At 50.0% G+C, this 20,048-nt stretch overlaps 2 protein-coding genes and 1 long non-coding RNA gene across 15 annotated transcripts in view; 2 read left to right on the top strand and 1 right to left on the bottom strand.

The window, feature by feature from the left end:
- ABRACL (ABRA C-terminal like) overlaps window positions 1-18,718 on the bottom strand; it is a 56,238-nt gene extending 37,520 nt beyond the window's left edge. Inside the window, exons 1-2 of the mRNA XM_019479528.2 lie at window positions 18,018-18,718; window positions 5,417-5,500 (exon numbers count right to left, since the gene is read on the bottom strand). The gene's annotated coding sequence lies outside the window, so the exon portion shown is untranslated. The remainder of the gene's footprint in view (window positions 1-5,416; window positions 5,501-18,017) is intronic.
- Window positions 24-13,861, top strand: LOC132243554 (uncharacterized). The gene is made up of 3 exons (XR_009455179.1): window positions 24-5,458; window positions 5,853-5,956; window positions 9,584-13,861. It is a non-coding gene; the product is annotated as an uncharacterized LOC132243554 (long non-coding RNA).
- Window positions 18,719-18,806: 88 nt separating the features above from the next.
- The window catches only part of REPS1 (RALBP1 associated Eps domain containing 1), a 97,176-nt gene continuing 95,934 nt past the window's right edge, over window positions 18,807-20,048 (top strand). For 2 of the 13 annotated variants that reach the window (XR_009455161.1, XR_009455156.1), the window contains exon 1: window positions 18,813-19,237. Coding sequence is in view for 5 of the 13 variants with exons in the window: in XM_014605555.2 (XP_014461041.1) it covers window positions 19,085-19,237 (153 nt within the window). In the remaining 8 variants the exon portion in view is untranslated. Of the gene's footprint in view, window positions 19,238-20,048 lie in introns of all 13 variants that reach the window. The other 11 variants (XR_009455170.1, XR_009455160.1, XM_006267448.3 and 8 more) reach the window with 9 other exon arrangements.

The following is a 20,048-nucleotide window of genomic DNA, read 5'->3' as shown; positions in this document are numbered from 1 at the left end:
TGTGAAAGAAAAGAAGAGACTTCAGTTAAGATCAAAAAACAAAATGGTGGCATAATATCTGGGTGGTGCTAGGCCAGGGTGTAGGGGAGGTCAGAGCCCCAGAAGAAACCTACTTTGAGCAATCATTGTCCGGTGGCAGTGAGAATTACCACCTTCCAATTGTTATCATCCTAAAACATCAAGACATGGCAGAAAAGAGTTGAGATAACCACTACAGAAAACCAGGCAAGTGATTACGTGACCGAAGGTCAGGGTCAGGAAGGCTCCAGGTGCCTGTACATGTAACTTTAACTAGGCCAAGCCCTGAAAAAGTGGTGCATTGGCTGGGAACTCGACGGTGACCTAACTGATCCAACAACATGGATCTCTCATGGGGCATGATGGAAAACCCTGAACCGCTCCAACAAACTTGTCATCTGGTAGGCCAGCTCCAGCAGCAGCAGCAGCAACAACAGGCCTGGGCTCAGAGGAACTAAGTAGAGCTGAAAGTCCCCAAGATGATGCCGCAGGATGATCCAGAAGCATTTCTGGAGAGCTTTGAGTGGGCAGAGCTAGCTTCAGAGCTAGATCAGAGCTGCTGGGCTGGGCAGTTGGGTGTAGTCTTGATAGGGTGGGCACAAGGTGCCTAACAATCCAGGGCATGGGAAGAAGTCTTAGATTACAACAAACTAAAGAAGGAAATCCTATACTAGTTGGACATCAATCCTGAAAGATACCACCAGACGTTCTAAGCTAACAAGAAGAAAGTGGATAAATCTCCTAGGGTCTTGCTTCAGCACCTGGCAGATCTACTGGAAAAGTGACTGAGGCCACAAAAGATGTCCAAGGTCAATATATGCGACCAGATCCTGTTAGAACAGTTTCTCTTGGACTTAGATGAGAATACACAAAGGTGGGTGAGATGTCACCATCCAGAATCATTGGTGGAAGCTCTGAGGCTGGAAGAGAATTTTGACAGTGCCCAAGGAGAAAATGGCTGTGAGTGGACTTTGAAAGGTAAGCTGAATATCAGTCAATGAGAGGCTGAATGTAAAGAGGCGCGTGAAGCACGTCTGGCTCATGGACGCAGCATGGTATGTTTTCAGTGTGGCAAGCTGGGACATATGGCCAGGGAGTGTACCAGCATGCCTCGGCAGGGGCCCCGTTCAGGAGACCCGTATTTCAAAGTGCGGGAGTACCGGAATGACCCGAAGGATAGTGGTCCAGGCAAAATGATGGATTGTACCCTAGGAAAGAGCAACTGGGAAGAGAACAAAGAGCAACCTATGGTTTGGGCAACAGCTGGGGGGAAGAAGATACAAGCCATCATCAATACCAGTTGTGCCCAAATGTTGATTCTGGAAGATCTAGCTTCTCTCAACTGGGCACCAGATGCAACGGCAGTCCAGATGATATGCATGCATGGACAACCTTCCACGTATCCCCGAAAGAGGTACCGGATGGAAATCCTTAATAGAGCCAGAGAGATGCCAGTTGGCCTAGCGGAGGATCTACTTTACCCAATGATATTGGGCCATAACTGGGAAGAGATCTACCAGGTGCTGAAGGTGGTGAGAAGACTGACTAGGACTCACAGGAGAAGAATCAGAGAACATGGAGGGATTTGACCTAGAGAGTTTGTCCAGCAACACACACTTTTGAGAGGCGCAAGTGGAAGAGGGGGCGTTCCATGCCATTATCCAGATGGAGCTGGTCATGAACAATGAACAGGTAATCTGCCCCAAGCTGTGTTTCACATTACCCCAGTTTGAACTTAGAAAGGGCCTACTTTATAGAATTAAGTCAGGTCATCAAGAAGGGCAAGAAATACCTAAACTATTGATCCCTCAACCCTACTGGGCCCCACTAATTGAGATTGGCACATATGAATCCTCTGGGAGGACATATGGGGAGGGCAAAAATGGAAGCTCATTTGGCCAAATACTGTTTTTGGCCACACCTGTCTAAGCAAGTCGAAGACTTCTGCCGAGCGTGTCCAAATTGCCAAAGGGTCAGCCTAAGGAAACCCCCATGGGCCCCACTACAGTCTATGCTGGTAGTGTCAGACTTAGGCTTAGAAAGTGGGTGGATAAAAACCAAATGACATTCAATACATATAAATGCAAGGTACCCCACCTTGGGGGGAAAAAAACTCGCATCACGCTTATAGGTTCAGCAGTGCTGCACTCACTAGCACCACAGCCAAAAGGGACTTCGGGGTCATGATTGACCACAAGATGAACATGAGCCACCAACGTGATGTCACAGCTGGTAAAGTAAACAAAACTCTGGCTTGCATCCATAGATGCTTCTCAAGCAAATCTCAGGATATCATCCTCCTGCTGTACTCGGACTTGATGAGGCCGCAGCTGGAGTACTGTATCCAATTCTGGGCTCTACAATTTAAGAAGGATGTGGAGAAGCTTGAGAGAGTCCATAGAAGAGCCACACACATGATTAGAAGGCAAGAGAACAGGCCTTATGAAGAGAGGCTTAGAGCCATGGGACTCCTCAGCCTGGAAAAACCCAGTCTCAGGGATGACCTGATGGCAGCCTATAAGTATGTAAGGGGTGTGCATCAGGATCTGGGGGAATGCCTGTTCACCACAGCACCTCAAGGGATGACAATGTCCAATGGTCACATACTCCTCCAAAACCTTTTTAGGTTGGACATAAGGAAAAACTTCTTTCCTGTCTGAGCCCCGAAGGCCTGGAATAGATTCCCTCCAGAGGTGGTGCAAGCACCTACTCTGGACTCTTTTAAGAAACATTTGGACACTTTTCTTGCAGGTATCCTTTGACCCTAGCTGACTTCCTGCCCCTGGGTCAGAGGGCTGGACTCAATGATCTTCTGAGGTCCATTTCACCCCTAATGTCTACGAAATCATTCCAGTCCTTTTAATATTTAAACCCTTTTGCACGGATAGCTTTAGATAGTTGAGCCACTACCGAGTTCAGCGGAACACCAGTTTATACTAGTCCTAATGGATTATGCAACATGGTTCCCAGATGCCATCCCACTTCACTTAGTTACAGGACATCAGGCAACAGAGGAATTACTGAAGTGGATATCGAGGGTCGGCATTTCCAAAGAGATAATTACCGACCAGGGGACTAGTTGTATGTCACAGGTCATCTGCAGCCTTTGCAGTGTGCTTCAAATCCAGCACCTGCAGATGGCAGTGTATCATCCCCAGACAAATGGGTTAGTGGAGAGGTTTAATGGTACCCTTAAAAATATGTTGTGCCAGTGTGCCCAAGAGGAGCTCCGTAAGTGGGACCTATTAGTGCCTCCACTCTTGTTCGCCATATGGGAAGCCCCTCAATCTTCCATGCGGTTTGCCCCATTTGAGCTTGTGTACACCACATCAGCCTCAAGGACTCTTAAATATAGTACAGGCGGGTTGGGAAAGAGAAGAATTTATGAGCCCACAACCCTCTGAATATGTATGAGAACTGAGGCACTGGCTACAGAGGGCCGGAGAGGTTGCTCGAGACCATCTCAGTTGAGTTCAGTAGAAATAAAAAGAGTGTTATGACAAGGGTGTACAGACGAGAAAGCTCAGTGAGGGACAAAAGGTGTTAGTGCTCCTTCCCAGTGCTATTAGTAAGTTCCTGACATGCTAGCAAGGGCCGTTTGAGATAGTGAGATGAGTCGGCCCAGAAGTGTTCCAGCTGGGGATACAAGAAAGAAAAGTAAATTTACCACATTAATTTGCTAAGGTTATGGCAAGAAACAAAGGGTCTATTATCTACCCCAGTAAGAGAGAGATCAGATGTAAAGCAGGAGAAAAATAAAAAAAACCAGAAGAATGGGGACTTACAAAGGATATCTGTCTAGGATCCCAGTTGTTAGGGGGGGACAAAAGGTGTAGTTAGAGCAGCTAGTACAAGAAATTTGCAATTTGTTTAGCAAAATTCTTGGATGCACAAAGGGACTAAGTCACAGCATTATCACAGCGAAAGGCAAAGAGGTAAGGGAGAAATGGCAGAGGATCCCTTACCATAGATATGACCTAATAAGGGCTGAAACAGATAAAATGTTAGCTCAGGGTGTGATCACCAATTCTCAAAACCCCTGGCGAAGCCCCTTAGTGGCTGTGCCAAAACTAGACAGATCACTAAGGCTGTGCATAGACTTTTGAAAATGGAACGCTATCTCTAGATTTGATGCTTTTCCAATACCACAGATTAACAAGTTACTAGAGAGGTTAGGGCAAGCAAAATTTATATCCACCTTGGACTGATCTAAGGGATATTGGCAAGTGCCAGTACAAAAGAATGATCAAGCAAAAACTGCCTTTGGCGCTCCATGGGGTCTTTATGAGTTCAAACGCATGCCGTTCAGTCTACATGGTGCAGTGGAAATGTTTCAAAGACTAATCGATTGGGCACTAGCCCCACATCAAAGATATGCTGCAGCCTACCTGGCCGACATCATCATTTACTCAAACAAGTTGGAGCAACATCTAAAAGCCCTTTGGGCAGTCCTCCAGGAACTCTGATTAGCCGATTTAACTGCCAAACCAGGAAAATGTGTATTAGGAAAGGCAGAGACCAAATATCTCAGGTTCTCAGTGGGATAGAGATGTATCCGACTGGCTAGCAGATAAGATAGAAACCATAAGAGACTAACCTCTGCCCCAAACTAGAAAACAGATGAGAGCTTTTCTCAGGCTAGCCAGTTACTACTGGCACTTTATTCCACATTTCGGGGGAGGTGACCACACCATTAACAGACATTTTGAAGGGAAAAAGCTCAGACCTTATAAAGCGGGATGAATCACGCCTCCAAGCATTTCAGAGAACAAAAACAGCACTGTGCCTTGATGTGGTCCTAAAGACTCCTGATTTCACACAGCCTTACATTTGTCAGACGGATGCCTCTAATCATGCCATGGGAGCTGTATTGTCCCCAGAAATGGACAGAGTGGACCAGCTCATAGCCTATGCCAGCTGCAAGTTGAACTCTCACTGTAACAGGGTGGCTGAAGCACCCTGGCACAGGAGCGCAAGTATTAAAACATAGGAAAGAAACTTACCGGGAGATGCTGAGGAAACCGCGGTGAGCCAGGGCGGGAAAGACACCATGGCCTGATTAATTAAGGGAACCAGCTGGGGCCACAGCAGTTCAAAGGCTGTTGTGGCAAAACCCAGCTGCCAGGGTTCAAACCCAAGATGGAGAATGACGCAGCCAAAGAAAAAGAAAAAGCCGTGCCAAAAAGTTAAAAGAGAAACAGCTGGGTTGGGAAGGCAGTGAATCGGAGGCTGCCCCAGGGACCCAGCTGACCGGGAGATAAATTTAAGGGGACATTGAGGGAGAGTCTGGGTTGGATCTGAGTAATGGAAGAAGGAGGAGGAGAGAGAGAAGACAACGAGAGCTGAGGAGGGAAAGAAACAACTTTGGGGTTGGGGGAAACCCCAATCCCAGACTTACCTGGTGAGAGCCAACAAAGACACAGAGGAGACTGTTCTGTCGGTGAGTACTGTCCTGAGGGGTGAAGATAACCTCTTGGGGGACCTAGAGGAAAAGAGATACAGACAGGATTACACCCCAAGGCGGGGTAAGTCCATCCTGACCCTGAAGGTTAAGGGTGGGATTAGAACTAAGAAGTGGCTACCTTGGGACCTGTGCAGGGAAGAACAGGGCAAGCAGCCAACTTAGAGGAGGACCGTACAGGAAAGGAGTCCATAAGACTAAGACAGGACCCTCAGTAGCATAGGTGAGTAACATCACGCCCAGAACATCTGGTGTGGTTAGGGCAGGCTATAGGGATGGTGGAGCCCTACAAAGATAAGATGTCACCCTGAGCCTATAACCAACCCCATTTTCTCACAAAACTGTTTTTGCACCTCTCTTTTCTAACATCAAGGCATGGCAGAAGATTTTTCTGAAGGACAGAACACAACTATTCCAGCAAGGAGGCAACTCAGCTCTAGGAGGCACGCCACCAACCGCTTACACTCACTAACAAAGGTATGTCACTGTAGAGTGAAAATGTCTAGCCATAAAATGGGGGCTAGAGTATTTTCATTACGTGGCCAGAAGTTTACATTAATAACTGACCACACCCCTCTGAAATGGCTTAAGACCTCACAGACTCATAACCAGGGATCCTGGTTTTCCCTGATAAAAAAATTCAAATTCTCTGATTAGAACCCCAAAATCCACGATTTAAAATTAAAGGCCCCCCCACAGCCCTGCTTATGCCCCTCACGGCCCACCCCCCCCACCCTGCTCATGCCCCTCACTCCCTCCACAACAGCCCCCACAACCCAACTGGTGCCCCTAACTCCCCCCCCCCCCCATAGCCCCTGCCTCCCATTCTTGCCAGAGGGGGGCCCCAGCTGCCAGGGCTATGGGGCCAGGGACCCAGGTCTGCAGCTCCCTGCCCCTGACAGAAGGCAGCAACTGCTCCAACAGAAGAAGCACAGAGGTGGCTCCCCCACTGCAGGCTCAGGCGAGGGTGAGACTGGCTTCTGGTGGCAATGCGCACTCCCAGGGGTCAAAGGGGACCTGTATCCCCCAGATCTGTGCAGGAGACGGTGGCAGAGCAGGTATGTGCTGTGGGCTCATGCTCCCAGCTCTGCTGCCCTCCTCCAGGGCATCCACAGTGCAGCGTGTATGACCCAGTGTGGCCAGGCGCAGCAAATCCACACAGGAAAGCTGCTTGCTGCTGCGAGCTCTGTGCTGCCCTGGCCACACTTCCCCTGCAGGCAGAGGCAGGAGCAAGGGGCACAACCCTGCACTGCTGCCCATGCTGCGCCTGTGCACACAGGAGAAGTGTGGCCAGGGCAGCACAGAGCTTGCAGTGGCAAGCAGCTTTCCTGTGTGGCCCCACTGGGCCCTGCGGCTCTGGGTTGCACATGTTGCACTGCAGAGACCCTGGGGGAGGACAGCAGGGCAGGGAGCATGAGCCCACAGCATGCACCCACCCCATGCACAGATCTGGGGATGTGGGTTCCCCCTGCCCCCTGGGGGTGGGGCTGGCTCCCAGCCACAGTGTGCACTTCTGGAGGGTGGGGGGGGACTTTGTTTTAATAAATATAATTCTGTATCCAAATACACAAAGGAAGCAGAAAGGTACGTTTTTACACATTTTACTTAATGTTACTCAGAAACAGACTAAAGATTAGGGGTTAGATCCACATAAGGAATTAGATGCTTAATTACTTTGTTAGGTCCTTAAATCCAAAATGGGATCCTCACCTGGCACCTAAAACCCCTATATCTTTTAGTCTTCACCAGTAGAATTCTTTTAGTATTCTAGTCTTCACTACTGCTGAGCACATTAGTCTTGACTGTGATGTATGCTTCAGGCACGTAGTCCACTCCTACCCATGACAAGATAGATAAATTTGGCCTTTTCACACCTCTCTCACCTTCTATATCTGGTCAGATTAGTCCACAAAGCACATGATGGTGGTAGTGGTGCCCTATTTGTAACCAGCAGCTCAATGTTTAGAGCACTCACTGAGGATGGGAGAGACCAAGGTTCAATACCCTTCTCCACTTGTGAGGAATGAAATATAAACCTCCTGTGAGAATGCCCTAATCACTAAGCTAATGAGTCATCATTACTTTTACTCCCTCTTGGAACCAATACATACAGAAGTAGCTTATGCAAAGCAGAATAATTTTAACAAGAACTGTAAATTCCCTCTTCTTTCCAGAGTGCTTAGACTTCTCTGCTGGGAGGTGGGGATTTGAATCTCCTCAGGCAGAGGGTCTTCCAGTTTCCAGTGAGTGAATTAATCCACAGCTGTCCTGTGGCACCTGGACTTCCACCCAGCCACTGCTCCTCTCACTGCTTTGGTTGTGGCAGCAGCTTCACTCTCTGAGCTCCCACTTCTTGCCCTCACCCCAGGGAAAATTGTGGCACAGGCTGCAGTGCCATGGGAGTCTTCAGTCCAGGATGCTTGAGCACCGTTGTGAAGTAGGACAGCCTGTAGCCAGGGAGATGGGGTGAGGCCAGGGCATTGCCTATGCAGTGCAATGGGGTAGCCTGGTGGAGTACAGCTCAGATCCATGGTTTGCATTGGTGCAGCCTGCATGGCATGTAAACCCTGCTGTTCAGCTTGCAGGGCACATGGCACCTGGCTGATTAGAAGTTGGACAGCCCTGCATTAACCAGTGAACTTGTTAATGAAAGGGGACTGCTATCCCTTTAGGTTAGATATTAGGAAAATCTTTCTCATGAAGAGAGTAGTAAAGCACTGGAACAGGTTACCCAGAGAGGTTGTGGACTCTCCATCCTTGGAGGTTTTTAACACCTGGCTAGACAATGCCTTGAGTGCAGTGGCAACATATAGGGGGTGCACATGCACCCCCTGAGAGTGCTGATGCACCCCCTGCACAGGCAGTGTTCCCCACTTAGGTGATGAGCAAGGGGGCAGATGCCTCTCCTGAGAGCAATGCCCGGGAGAGTGGAGGCACCAGGAGAAGCGCCCCTGGCCCTTTTGGGTCAGCTGCAGAGGGCACCCCCCACCCCCAGTCGCCCCCTCTCGACTCGGGAGGCACCAGTCACCCATGCATGGCTGGAATGACCTAGTTGGGGATGGTCCTGCTTTGAGTACGGGGATTGGACTAGATGACCTCCTGAGGTCCCTTCCAACCCTCATTTTCTATGATTCTATGATACCCCATCTCCTCTGACTGTGTGCTGTGAGAAAGGGCTGGCATGGGTTCTAATTGTAGAAAAGGTTTCATGACTGTAAATCCCAAGTGCTAGCAGGTAGAGTCCTGCAATAGGGGTGGGATACCCCCAGGGCTTGGGGGATCTGGCAACCTGCTGGTGGCTGTAGGAGAAATACATTTTGTTGCACTCAAAATAGGACAGGAAAAAAAAAATCAACTTGCAAGAATTTGTGAAAACAGGTCTCATTTACATATTTGTAAGGATGAAATAAAATCTGCCTCTGTGCAACATGAAGTGTGGCTTAAGTTGTTACAGATAGGAGCAGTTAAATATGACAAAAACGTGTGTGAGCTGGTTGGAGCAGGGAAAGTTTTCATGGGGTGGGTTGGGGGCTCTACAGGGGGTGGATCTAAATCATAGGAAGAGGGCCCTAAAACTCATCCCTTTCTTCGGTGTTTCCCACTACTTCAGTTTTCCCCAGCTGGCGTGTCTACCCATGTGCCCAGCTGCGCAGTTGTTATTGCGCAGTTATTACTGCACAGTCATTTAGTACTAAATTTAGCCCCAGAAAGTACTAAATGACTGAGCAGTAGTGGTGGTTACTGCAGAGTCCTGACAGCACATGAGTCGTTTCCAACCCTACTGTGCAGTAGCAATGACAATGTAGCATCTTGTGTAGAGGTGCCCACTGTGTCCTACTTTAAACCTCCCCCCCTCCCTCCCCCGCTCAGCACAATAAATATATCACTTAGATTTCTTTCATCATAAACTACTCTTCTCTCTTGATAACATGGCTGTATTCATCTTTAGAATATTATCTTACAAACTCTTATATGTTTAACTTAATTTCAGTGGAAACATGTATATGTTTAAAATCATGCATGCATTTAAGATTAGAGCCTTATTTACTAAGGGTTTGGGATCCTGGAATACTGATCACAGATTTACTATCTTTCTATCCCCAGCCCTGCAGATTCATTAGTGAGTGGTAAGGAGGACAGGAGATACCAGTCACCAACATGTGAACAAACCTTAAAAAGGACTATTTCTGGAAGAGTTGGCTCTTTTAGGAATTAAGTACAAAAGAAAGTTTGGAAGCTCATGGCAAGCACGAACTGTTGCTGGCAGGAGCTGCCATATAGCTGACAAGCTAGTGAAGCTCCATCTGTGACGTTTAGTGAAAATGATTGAGTTAATGTGTATGCAACTATAAAGATCAGTTTAAAAATCCTGTGGATTTGGTGGTAAAATGCGTAGGTTTGTTAGGTCTAGTAAATGAAGTTCTCTTATTTTTAACCAAAAGTACCATTATATTAAACTACCAACATGACTCAGCCTTCATCAGGACAGGAGGAATCAAGGCTCTCTCAGTTTCAAACGTCCATGCATGACTTGCTCTTTCTGCTGAGTCTGCCAACAGTTGTAAATCAATGTGCAGTGAACTTGTGAGGTGGGAGCTGAGATCCCCCCAACTCATTACATATACTCCTAAAAACATTGATTACCTGGGAATAATTTGTAATCTGTGTTATGCTGGGTTGGATTCAAAATGGTAACGTTCAGGTGGAAGCTTCTGTAGTTCCTTAGTAATTCCCTCAGTTACCGTATTTGTTACTAGATGTGAAGTGAGGCTTATTTTCTTGGAAGATACCAATAAGTTTATTACATCTAATTCTGAACTTTTTGGAGCTTGGGCAGGCACAATCTTAGTAGAAAGGGGTGGGGTGTAGGGGGGGAGGAGCCCCATAGAAGACATGCCAGTAGAGTCACCCTGGGTCCTACAGAAATTACTGAGCACCACCTCTGGAGGTAAAATCCAGTATAAAAAACAAGTTGTGGCAGGTGAATAGACCCAGGTGAGATGTGGTTCAGGTGGGATAAGCCCATTGGCTGGTATGGTGGTCATGAGCCTGTCATACCAGGATTTCCCAGTATCTAAATTTATTACAGTTATTACAAGATCACTATCCTACTTTATGAAGGGGTCCTATACCTACATTTAAAGCACTAATGCCTAAGGCCGTGAGTAGACAAAATGAAGGGTGTGTGTGCCCAACACTTTAAAGCGGGCTAAATGCTTTTGCACTGCTTTAATTGTATTGGTATTTGCATGCCTTGGCAGCGTATTGTGCATTAATTCCAGCCACTGTAGGAAATTCAGTGGCCTAATGTGCCTTAAATGACTTGGGGTGCAGCAAAATAAAACTCCAAGGACGTGTCTTAATTTGCTGCCCCTACAGCCGCAGAGCAAAGCCTGGGGCTTTGTGCAGCTCCACGGCTCTGCAAGAATCCCTGCAGGGAGCCTGGCAGCAGCCCAGGAAAGCAGGCTCTGCCCAAGAAAAGCAGTGAGCCTGATTTCCCGCCCCCCTTCCCCGGAGCCTGCCTGCCTGCTTGAGCTGCACAGGGACCCAGTGCTTCCCTCCGTGGCTGAGGTGCCCCCCAGGACCACCCGTGCCAGGTGCCTGCGGGTGGGTTCTGCCTGGGTGGGACTGCTGCTGCTGTGGAGGGAAGCACCAGCCCCCCCCCCCCGCCTCATAGCCCAGGGACCGCTCCTCCTGCCGGCAGCTCAACCTCCCCTCCCTGCTGCCAGAGAGGCAGGTAAGTGCAGGGTGTGTGTATGACACAGGGGTTTACTTCACCCTAAATTGAACTGGTGCGTTTTTAAACCCACCAGTTCAATTTAGGGACCCCATTTCACCTACACACGCCCTAAACTAGCATGCAGCTGCTGAACCTTTAAAAAGCAATGACCCTTGGAACCAAATCATCTGCTAAAAAGAACCCTTGACATGAGCTTAGTCTCTCATAACACTGACTAATTATAATAGAACTATAATGTGTTATTTAGTAGTTGAGAAAGTGATGATTGCTTCAGTTACAATGATTCTGGTGTCACAATTGCCTCAGCTAAGAGTGACCTCAGCTATTACTCTGACCCTATGTTATATGGTTTATTTAATCAATACAATTACATATAATACTAATGAATTAGCTTAATCATAACCTAATGGAACCCACCTACAAAATGCACAAGCCATTTTATGCTGCAAAGTGTGTTCTCATTTTCATGTTGCTAGTTATTAAACATAATTGTTTTTTTCCTCTCATATTTGTTGTATATGATCATGTCTTCTATATATGCTGTATTTAAGCACCAGGCCTCCTTATCTTCAAAACACCAAGATAAACTGCATGTAGGCAGATATCTGTGGCTTTTGTTTAGGCCTATTGTTTAGAACCCTTCGTACTGTTTACTGTGAACAAGAAAGCAGTGGGTTCAAGCAATGGGGATCAGCTCCTAGCCTGATTGGCAAAAGTGGGCAGTGTTCTTTTTTAAGTAATTGACTAAGAGAGATGATGAAATGTGGCAACACCTGACTGGATACTTGAGGGTGATGTCGTGCCATAGTATATAGGAATTTTCAGCTGAGAGTCTCTCTCTGGGGCTGCAAAGCTGGAAGCTGAGCTGCAAAAAATTGCAGCCCATGGAGGGGGGTCTTCCCCCACCTTCACTGGAGAAGCAAGTTGGAGCTATGTGAAGGAAAAATCCAAGGTAGAGGAAGAAAAAGACTGTCTCAGAGTTTGGGGGACAGCTTCTCTCCCTCTTTTCTCCTTTTTCCTGGGGTTTGAGTGGGATAAAACCATGGGGTTATTAATCCATGGGGGTAAAACTATGAGAGTTTTGAGTGGGATAATACTGTGGGGGCTGAAGCCTGGCAGTTTTGCTAGCAGATTTGGGCCAGGATTAAAAGCCTGGCACATTTCAAACCAGGGCTGAGGATGTGGCATGTTTGTTACTGTTGCAACATCTTTTGTTTCAGTCTAGCTATGTGGCTGAACCCCAGCAGTATATTCCATTGACACATTTGGGCCAGGATTAAAGGCCTGGCAAATTTGGGACCAGGTTTAAGACCTTGAGTGGGATAATACTGTGGGGGTATTAATCCCTGGAGCAAACTGGCCATGAATGGAGTCCTGACAGTTATTGACCAGAATAAACCTCCCCATCCACCTTCAGCTTTGTTGTTTTACAGCTGTTTTGTCTTGGTCTAGTTCAGACTTGTCCAACATACGGCCTACCAAGGCATTTTCTGAGGCCCGCAGTGCTGCAACAGGAAATGAAAGTAAACACGGTTTATTTTCATTCCCACTCCTTGTCCCTCCCCCAGTCCCTCAGCAGCTTCCTAATGGCTGCTGAAGGGCTGGGGAAGGGACAAGGTTCCCACACGCACCGTGTCAGCATGGCGCGGCCCAGCCGGGTCCCTCACAGGGCCAGAACCCTCCCTGGCCGGGTGGGTGGCGCTGGCTGCGGCTGCTGAGCGGCCCCGCCTGCCCGCCCGCCCTGAGGAGCTGGTGCCTGCCCGGGCAGCTGTAGCCGATGCCACGGGCTCGGGGCAGGCGCAGGATGGAGCCTTCATGGGAGAACTTTGCTGCTGGATGGCGGAGGAGCGGTTCCGCTCATGGGCCCGGGACCTGCCGGTCACTGGCAGGGAGGATGCGCGTCCAGGAGTGCCTGTGCTCCTGCCCCCACCTCCCCACCCTGACACAAGCCTGTGAACATGCCCTGCACTGTCAGAGTGGCCCCACGCGGGAGGCCAAGCAGCGGCCGCTGGCACTGCCAGCCCACGCCTGCCTCCTAACCCGCCCACTTCAAGCCAGCCCCGCTGCCCTGCCCTGCCCCACAGCAAGGCGGCACCTGCTCCTCTGGCCAGTCTCCCCCTGGTCACTGCGGCTCTCCGGGCTTGGCCGCCCACGCACAAGGCCCCGAGGGTGCCATTTCTCATGTGCTGCTGGGGACGGGAGGAGCCCAGTCGGGTCTGCAGCGACCAGCAGAAGTGGCGGAGCCATGTGCCACTTGGGACAGGATGAGCCTGCAGCGGTCAGTCCCGAGAGGCACACGGCTCTGCCGCTGCTTCTGCAGACCTGGCCAGCCTCCTCCCATCCCCAGTAGCACATGGGAAGCCAGCTTCAGCTGTATGCTGCTTTTCCTGGCCGGTGCTGACCTGGTTCTGCCCAGGCAGGTCCTGCAGCACCATATCAACCCAGGCATGGCACCAGCAGGCTGGGTGGGCCTCCAGTCAACTCTGGCCTGGCCCTGCGGCTTCTCCAGCACCAGGTCAACACAGTTGTAGCCAAGCGGCTCCTGCAGCACCATGTCAACCCGGGCATGGCACGAGGTCGGCCAGGCAACAGGTCTGTAGAAATACTGTCCAGTGTTTGGATTGTGTTTACTTCTGTTTCTATTTGTGTGGGATTGGGGGTTCAATTTGTTACTACTTGTTAAAGATGTGTTACTAACAAATTATTAATTCAATAAATCTTCTTGAAGATTATTCTCAAAAATGCCCATATTTTGTTGCTTTGATTAGTTTCCACTCTGGCTGATATCTTTTCCACATTTGATCTGTCGACTTGCATTATGCTTCTTTCATTCATTGAGAAGTGAGTAGAAGCAAAAGTGTTTATTTTAGTCAAGTGTTTGGTATTATTTCATTCTTGCTTTTTATATTTTTTTTATTTTGGATTTTAAACCACATTTCCAGACCCATTTCATTGTCACTTCCTGTAACTTCATTGGTGTCAAAGGTCACTTGACATCACTTCCTGATGTGATACCACTTCCTGTGAGGTCTTTAAATATGGCTCCCAGGCCCACTGGGTGATAAAAAGTTCGTGATCCAGCCCCACATTCAAAAGGGTTGGACACCCCTGGTCTAATTGGTGTTACTGAACCCTGCAGTACTCCAAGCCCTGGCACAGATAGGCCTGGCTCTCTCTTGTTGCTTGGTCTGGGCCCAGTGCAGGGCCTGGCTCCTCCCTGACTTCTTTTTGCACTTCTTCTGCTCCAGCAGAGCTAGAGATTGGACTAGGAATTTTGGGGTGCAGTATGCTGGTGGGAGCTGCAGTCAGCCCCTCAAAGCCACCACATGGAAGCAGAGATCTGTGCCCTGCAGCTTCCCAGAAAGCAACAAAGGGCCCCTTGCAATGCAGAGGGATCAACACTCCCTAGCACAGGGGTGGGCAAAATATGGCAAAAGCCAGATTCAGTGCGCTCTAGGCTGTTATATCCGGCCTGGGGGCCCCTCCATAAGCCCTGGCCCTCGAGGATGAGGTGCAGCTTTGGGTGCTAAGCAACCACCCCCACTCCAGCCTGGCCTAACCTGTCCCCAGGCCCAAGCCAGGGGCACTAGAGACAAGAAGCCTCTGCCTGGCAGGAGCTTTTGCCTCGCCTCCCCAGGGCGGTTTCCAGCCTCCCTGCCTATGAGCCCAGAAATGCAAGTAAGGGCCCCACCAGGCCAGGGCCAGGGACTCCTGCTGGGAGAAAGGGGCAGGAGCACAGGGAGCCATGCGCTATGGGGCTAGGCTGGACTGGCCCCATACACTGCAGGAGCTGCATGTTAAGAGGCTGGGTCAGGCTAGCCCCACACGCTGCCACCATGTGCAGTCAGAGACTCAGGCAGAAGCTATGTATTACGGGGCCAGGTGGGGCTGGCCCCGCTTCTGCCACCACATTAAGATCCAGGACTGACGCACTCCAGGGACTCTGAGGACACCCCCCCCCCCCACCATACTCCCCAAACAGAGCCACACCCTCCCACAGTCCACACACACACACACACACACACATACTCCCACCATAACCCCACACACACCCACACCCTCCCACAGCCCCCACACACTCCCAGCCCCTCACATACACCCAAAGGACCAACAGACACTCCCCTCCACATGCCCAAACACACCCACATCCTACCACACACGCTCCCACCCCCATATCCGCATGCACACCCGCACCCTCCTACATCCCCCACCCCAACCATACCTGACACCCCTCCACACACCCCCATCCGCCATACCCACACTACACACACTACTCCCCACCCCCCCCCAACGTACACACCCTTACCTGCTGACATAGTCTTATTCTTATATATTGTATTTCGAACTATTATGCAATCACCTCTAAATACACTATGCAAACACCATAAATCAGAACAAACATATATTTAATAAAATTAAACGATTTGGACAGGCTGGGGAAGTGGGTAGAACAGAACAGAGATTTATACAGAGAGAACAGAGAGATATTTTAACAAAGATAAGTGCCGTGTTGCACCTAGAGAGGAAGAATCATCAACACACCTATAGCCTGGGAGGTACCATTCTAAGTAGCACAACTGTGGAAAGGGATCTCTGAGTCATAGTTGACTCCAGAATGAACATAAGTTACCAATGTGATGAAGTATTAAGTAAAGCTAACCACATTCTTTCTTGCATAAGTAGATGAATCACAAACAGAAAGGAAGTATCACCTCCCTAGACCTATGTGGCACTGGTCAGGCCACAGCTGGAGTACTGTGTCCAGTGTTGGACACTGCACTTCAAGAGGGATGTGGATAACCTGGAAAGGGTTCAGCAGAGGGCCTGCAGGAAAAACCCAACGAGGACTGATCGAGGGACCTGAATCTCTTCAGCCTCCGCAAGAGAAGGCTGAGAGGTGATCTTGTGGCCATCTACACACTCATTGGGGGGGGACAGCAGGAAATAGGGGATATGACATTTACCAGGGCATCTATCAGGGTAACTAGAAACAATGGCCACAAACTGAACAGCAAATTTAGATTGGACATCAGGAAAAAATTATTTAGTGAGGGTTGCCAAAATATGGAACATGCTTCCAAGGGAGGTGCTGCTATCCCCTTCCTTGAAGGTATTTAAGAGGAGATTGAGCAAACATCTGGCTGGGGTCATCTGACCCTAGCACTCTTTCCTGCCCAGGGCAGGGGGTCAGACTCGATGATCTAGGAATAATGGCCATAAGTTGACTGAGAGTAGGTTCAGGCTAGACATCAGGAGGCACTACTTCACAGTCAGGGTGGCTAGGATCTGGAACCAACTTTCAAGAGAAGTGGTGCTCGCTCCTACACTGGGGGTCTTCAAAAGGAAGCTAGATAATCACCTGGCCGGGGATGTTTGACCCCAGCATTCTTTCCTGCCCATGGCAGGGGGTCGGACTTGATGATCTGCTCAGGATCCTTCCGACCCTACCAACTATGACACTATGAAACTATCTAATAGGTCCCTTCCAACCCTAAAATCTATGAAATTTATGAAAATAAGTTATAGTAGATTTTTTTAGTATATGATAGTTTCAAGATGGCAGCACCCTTCCTCCCAAAAGTAGTACTGCTGGGGCAAGGGGAGGAACTTCCAGTGGCAAAGTCAGGGGTTAGGGGTGGGACTTCACGTCCTAAGATGGGCAACCAGGGGGTGGGACTACCCTTGTAACCCTCAACAGCTCACCAAAGCTCAAGTGGCCCTCCAGCCAAAATAATTGCCCACCTTTGCCCTAGCAGCTTTCTGAGATGCAGCATACCCCAAGAAGCAGCTCATAGGACTCTCTGGTGTGGGCCCTCTTGTCCAGCCTATTGCTGAAGGGCAGGTATAGGGGTGAAGGCCCCCAGAACTACCCTTTGGGTGAACCCCCCCAAGTCCCAGACTGCCTGGGTATGGATGGAGCCCCTCCCAAAAGGGTGCAACCTTGTAGTTGATAGGGTTTCAAATTCCATTTGGTGTTTTTCTTTGCTTCTATTGCCTTTGTTTTCTGAAATAATCTGTCCTTTTGTGGGGGCTTGTGAGGAGGGGTTTTGTTTATGCAAGACACCCCAGCCAAAATCAGAGATCACAGATTTCTGGATAGGGACTTGAGCCACAGTGAAAACTTATTGGGTACTCCAAAATTTGAACCCAGCCCTTGTTGCAGATGACTAGTGCCCAGCAGAAGGGTTACTCTAATTTCTTCAAAGGTAGCCTACACATAAGAGTTTTAGCTATGTGAAAAACATGAAGAGGCTACATTGCCGATGCATCGAGAGCAGGGCTAAGAAGTGATACTTCCTCTCAACTTGGTGCTGGTGAGACCCCAGATGGAGTATTGTGTCCAGTTCTGGGCAACATATTTCAACAAAAAAAAGAGAGACACGAAGACTCATGAAAGGGTCCAGAGGGGCTACAAGAGGGAAAGCAAACAGCAGCAAACTACCCAGGAGAAATGAGAGCCAAGACATAAGTGAAAGCAAACTGAGAAATTTGGCTGAGAACATGAATCCCTGGTGACACTTTTTCACTATACTGAGGGGTAGAATTTCCACTTGCTGCATTATAGTTTTTGCTACAAAGACCCAGGATGATAAGAGGAGCAAACATGCTGTAGGGAGCAACAGCACTGCAACTTAGGCATTTGCTATAAATAACAGGATGAGCAATTAAAGTCCACAACTATTAGAAAAACCAGTATTAGCAATGGGTCCCATGGCTGACAGGAAGAGTAGGTCATAGAAAGAAATCAGGCCATGAAGTTGTCTTGTATTGGATCTTCTGAAAGCAAAATATGCTTACTCCTCAAACTGGTCTTTCTGCAGAGGTGGAAGCAGCAGTTTGTCTGGAATGAAAGTAGTTCACAGTATTCACAGGAAATACAGCACAGCTGCACAAAAAATACAGGACAAGACTTATTTTTCAGACACTACCTCCCAACATGACTTACTCATGGCATAAATCACAGATTTGTGTCCACCTCTGCTTATTAGCTTTTGCCCAATCTGGTTAAGTTATATGGCAAAAATACATGGAATGGGTTCCAGAAACGGGTGAGAGTGTATGTATGGAACGTGAGTGTGGAATGTGTATGCATACGTGTGTGCAATCATGCATGTTTGGGGAATGGATGTACATGTGTAGGGGAGTGAGTGTGTGTAAAATGGGTGTAGGGAATGTGTGTGAAATGGGGGGGGTGCCCTTGCACATGGGCGTGGAAGGGGCGCAGGGAACGCATATACAGAATGGCTGTGAGGAATGTGTGGAACACACATAAGTGAGAGACTCCCCCTAGTTTTATGATCACGTGACCTCCAAAGCTGCCAGGAAGCTCCCTCCCATTGCGGAGGGTCCGAGCCCGAGTGCCGCGCACAGGTCACCCCCCAACCGCTCTTGGGGAGAGCGCTACATCACGCGATTCCAGGAGCCGGGACCCACTCCAACGCATGCGCCGCGGAGCCTGAATCCTCTCCCCCTCCTCCTCTGTCCACCTATGGGGACACAGCGCGCAGGTACAAGCCGCCAGCGAGCGCCGCAGCCCCCACCCCAGGCCGGGTCTTACCGTCACATCCGGGTCCTCAGGGGAGGAAAAGGGGAGGCGGGGCTTTTAACGTATTTGCGCGGATACGCCCCCTCCCACCGCAAATGGCGCTGCTGGGAGGCGGGGCCCAGCGAGACGCTCCGAGGCTGGGCTAGAGCGGCTCCTGCCCCCGACAGAGCCCCGCCCCCGCGCTTCCGGTGCAGCAGCAGCGGCAGCGGCGGCAGCAGCAGGCGCTGCCCCGCCCCCAGCTCCGCGCGCAGGGGCCCGGCCTCGCGGAGGCCCAGCCACTCCCGGCGGGCTCTGCCCTCCCCGGCGGCCGGGGCGGACGATGGAAGGCCTGACGCTGAGCGAGGCGGAGCAGCGCTACTACTGCGACCTCTTCTCCTACTGCGACACGGAGAGCACCAAGAAGGTGGCGTCCAACGGGCGCGTGCTCGAGCTCTTCCGCGCCGCGCAGCTGCCCGCCGACGTGGTCATGCAGGTACTGACCGGCCCCTCCCCACAGCCCGGGCCCCAGTGGGCGGGGCGTTCCGTTGGGCAGTTGCGCGGCTGCGGCCAAGCTCCGCCCCCCGCGGGGCAGCGACGAGGGGGGGCGGGGCTTGGCCGCGGAATGAACTCCCCACCCCAAGCAGTGCGGGGGGTCGGCTCCCCCCTGGTTTCTCAGCCAGGGAGCTGCAGCCCCTCAGGGTGCCCCAAGATCCTGCAGAGGCATGCGAGACAGCTGCCACCCTCCTGTGCAGATGCCAGCACAGGAGGGCATCCTCTCATGGGGTTAAGAGACACCAGCCTGTGAAGTGTGCGGGTGTCACACACAATATAATCCCAGGGATTTCAAGCAGGAATCTAGCGTTCAAAAGCCCCCGCTGCTGCCTCTCTCAGATCTTTGCAACAGACAAATTGCTGCCTTCTTGCGCAAAAAAAAAAAGGGTGGAAACTGATGGTGTTTGGGGATGCCTGGAGACTCATGGGGGAGGGGGGTGCTTTGAGGCTACAAAGACTGAGAGCCATTGCACTTGTACAGGCTCCTGAGAGCCAAGGATGGGATTAGCTGCAAGGGGCTTAGAGTGCCCCTGTGCATGGGCTGCACTTCAGGGGAAGGAGGGGATGGCTATTGGTTGTCTTACAGAAGTGGAGAAGATGTGTGTGTGCACCAGCGTTCAGACTACCTGGGCAGGGGGGACCCATCTATTCACCTCATCGACACCAGGGTTAAAGGTTATAACTCAACCCTTTCGTTCCTGGGCCCACAGGAGTGGTACAGGGCTGCTCTATGGGCCAGTCAGACCCTGTGT

Source organism: Alligator mississippiensis, chromosome 1, assembly GCF_030867095.1.
Source record: "Alligator mississippiensis isolate rAllMis1 chromosome 1, rAllMis1, whole genome shotgun sequence".
In the NCBI taxonomy this organism is placed as follows: domain Eukaryota; kingdom Metazoa; phylum Chordata; order Crocodylia; family Alligatoridae; genus Alligator; species Alligator mississippiensis.
The sequence above is the reverse complement of the archived record's forward strand: the minus strand, read 5'-3'. Positions and strand labels throughout refer to the sequence as shown.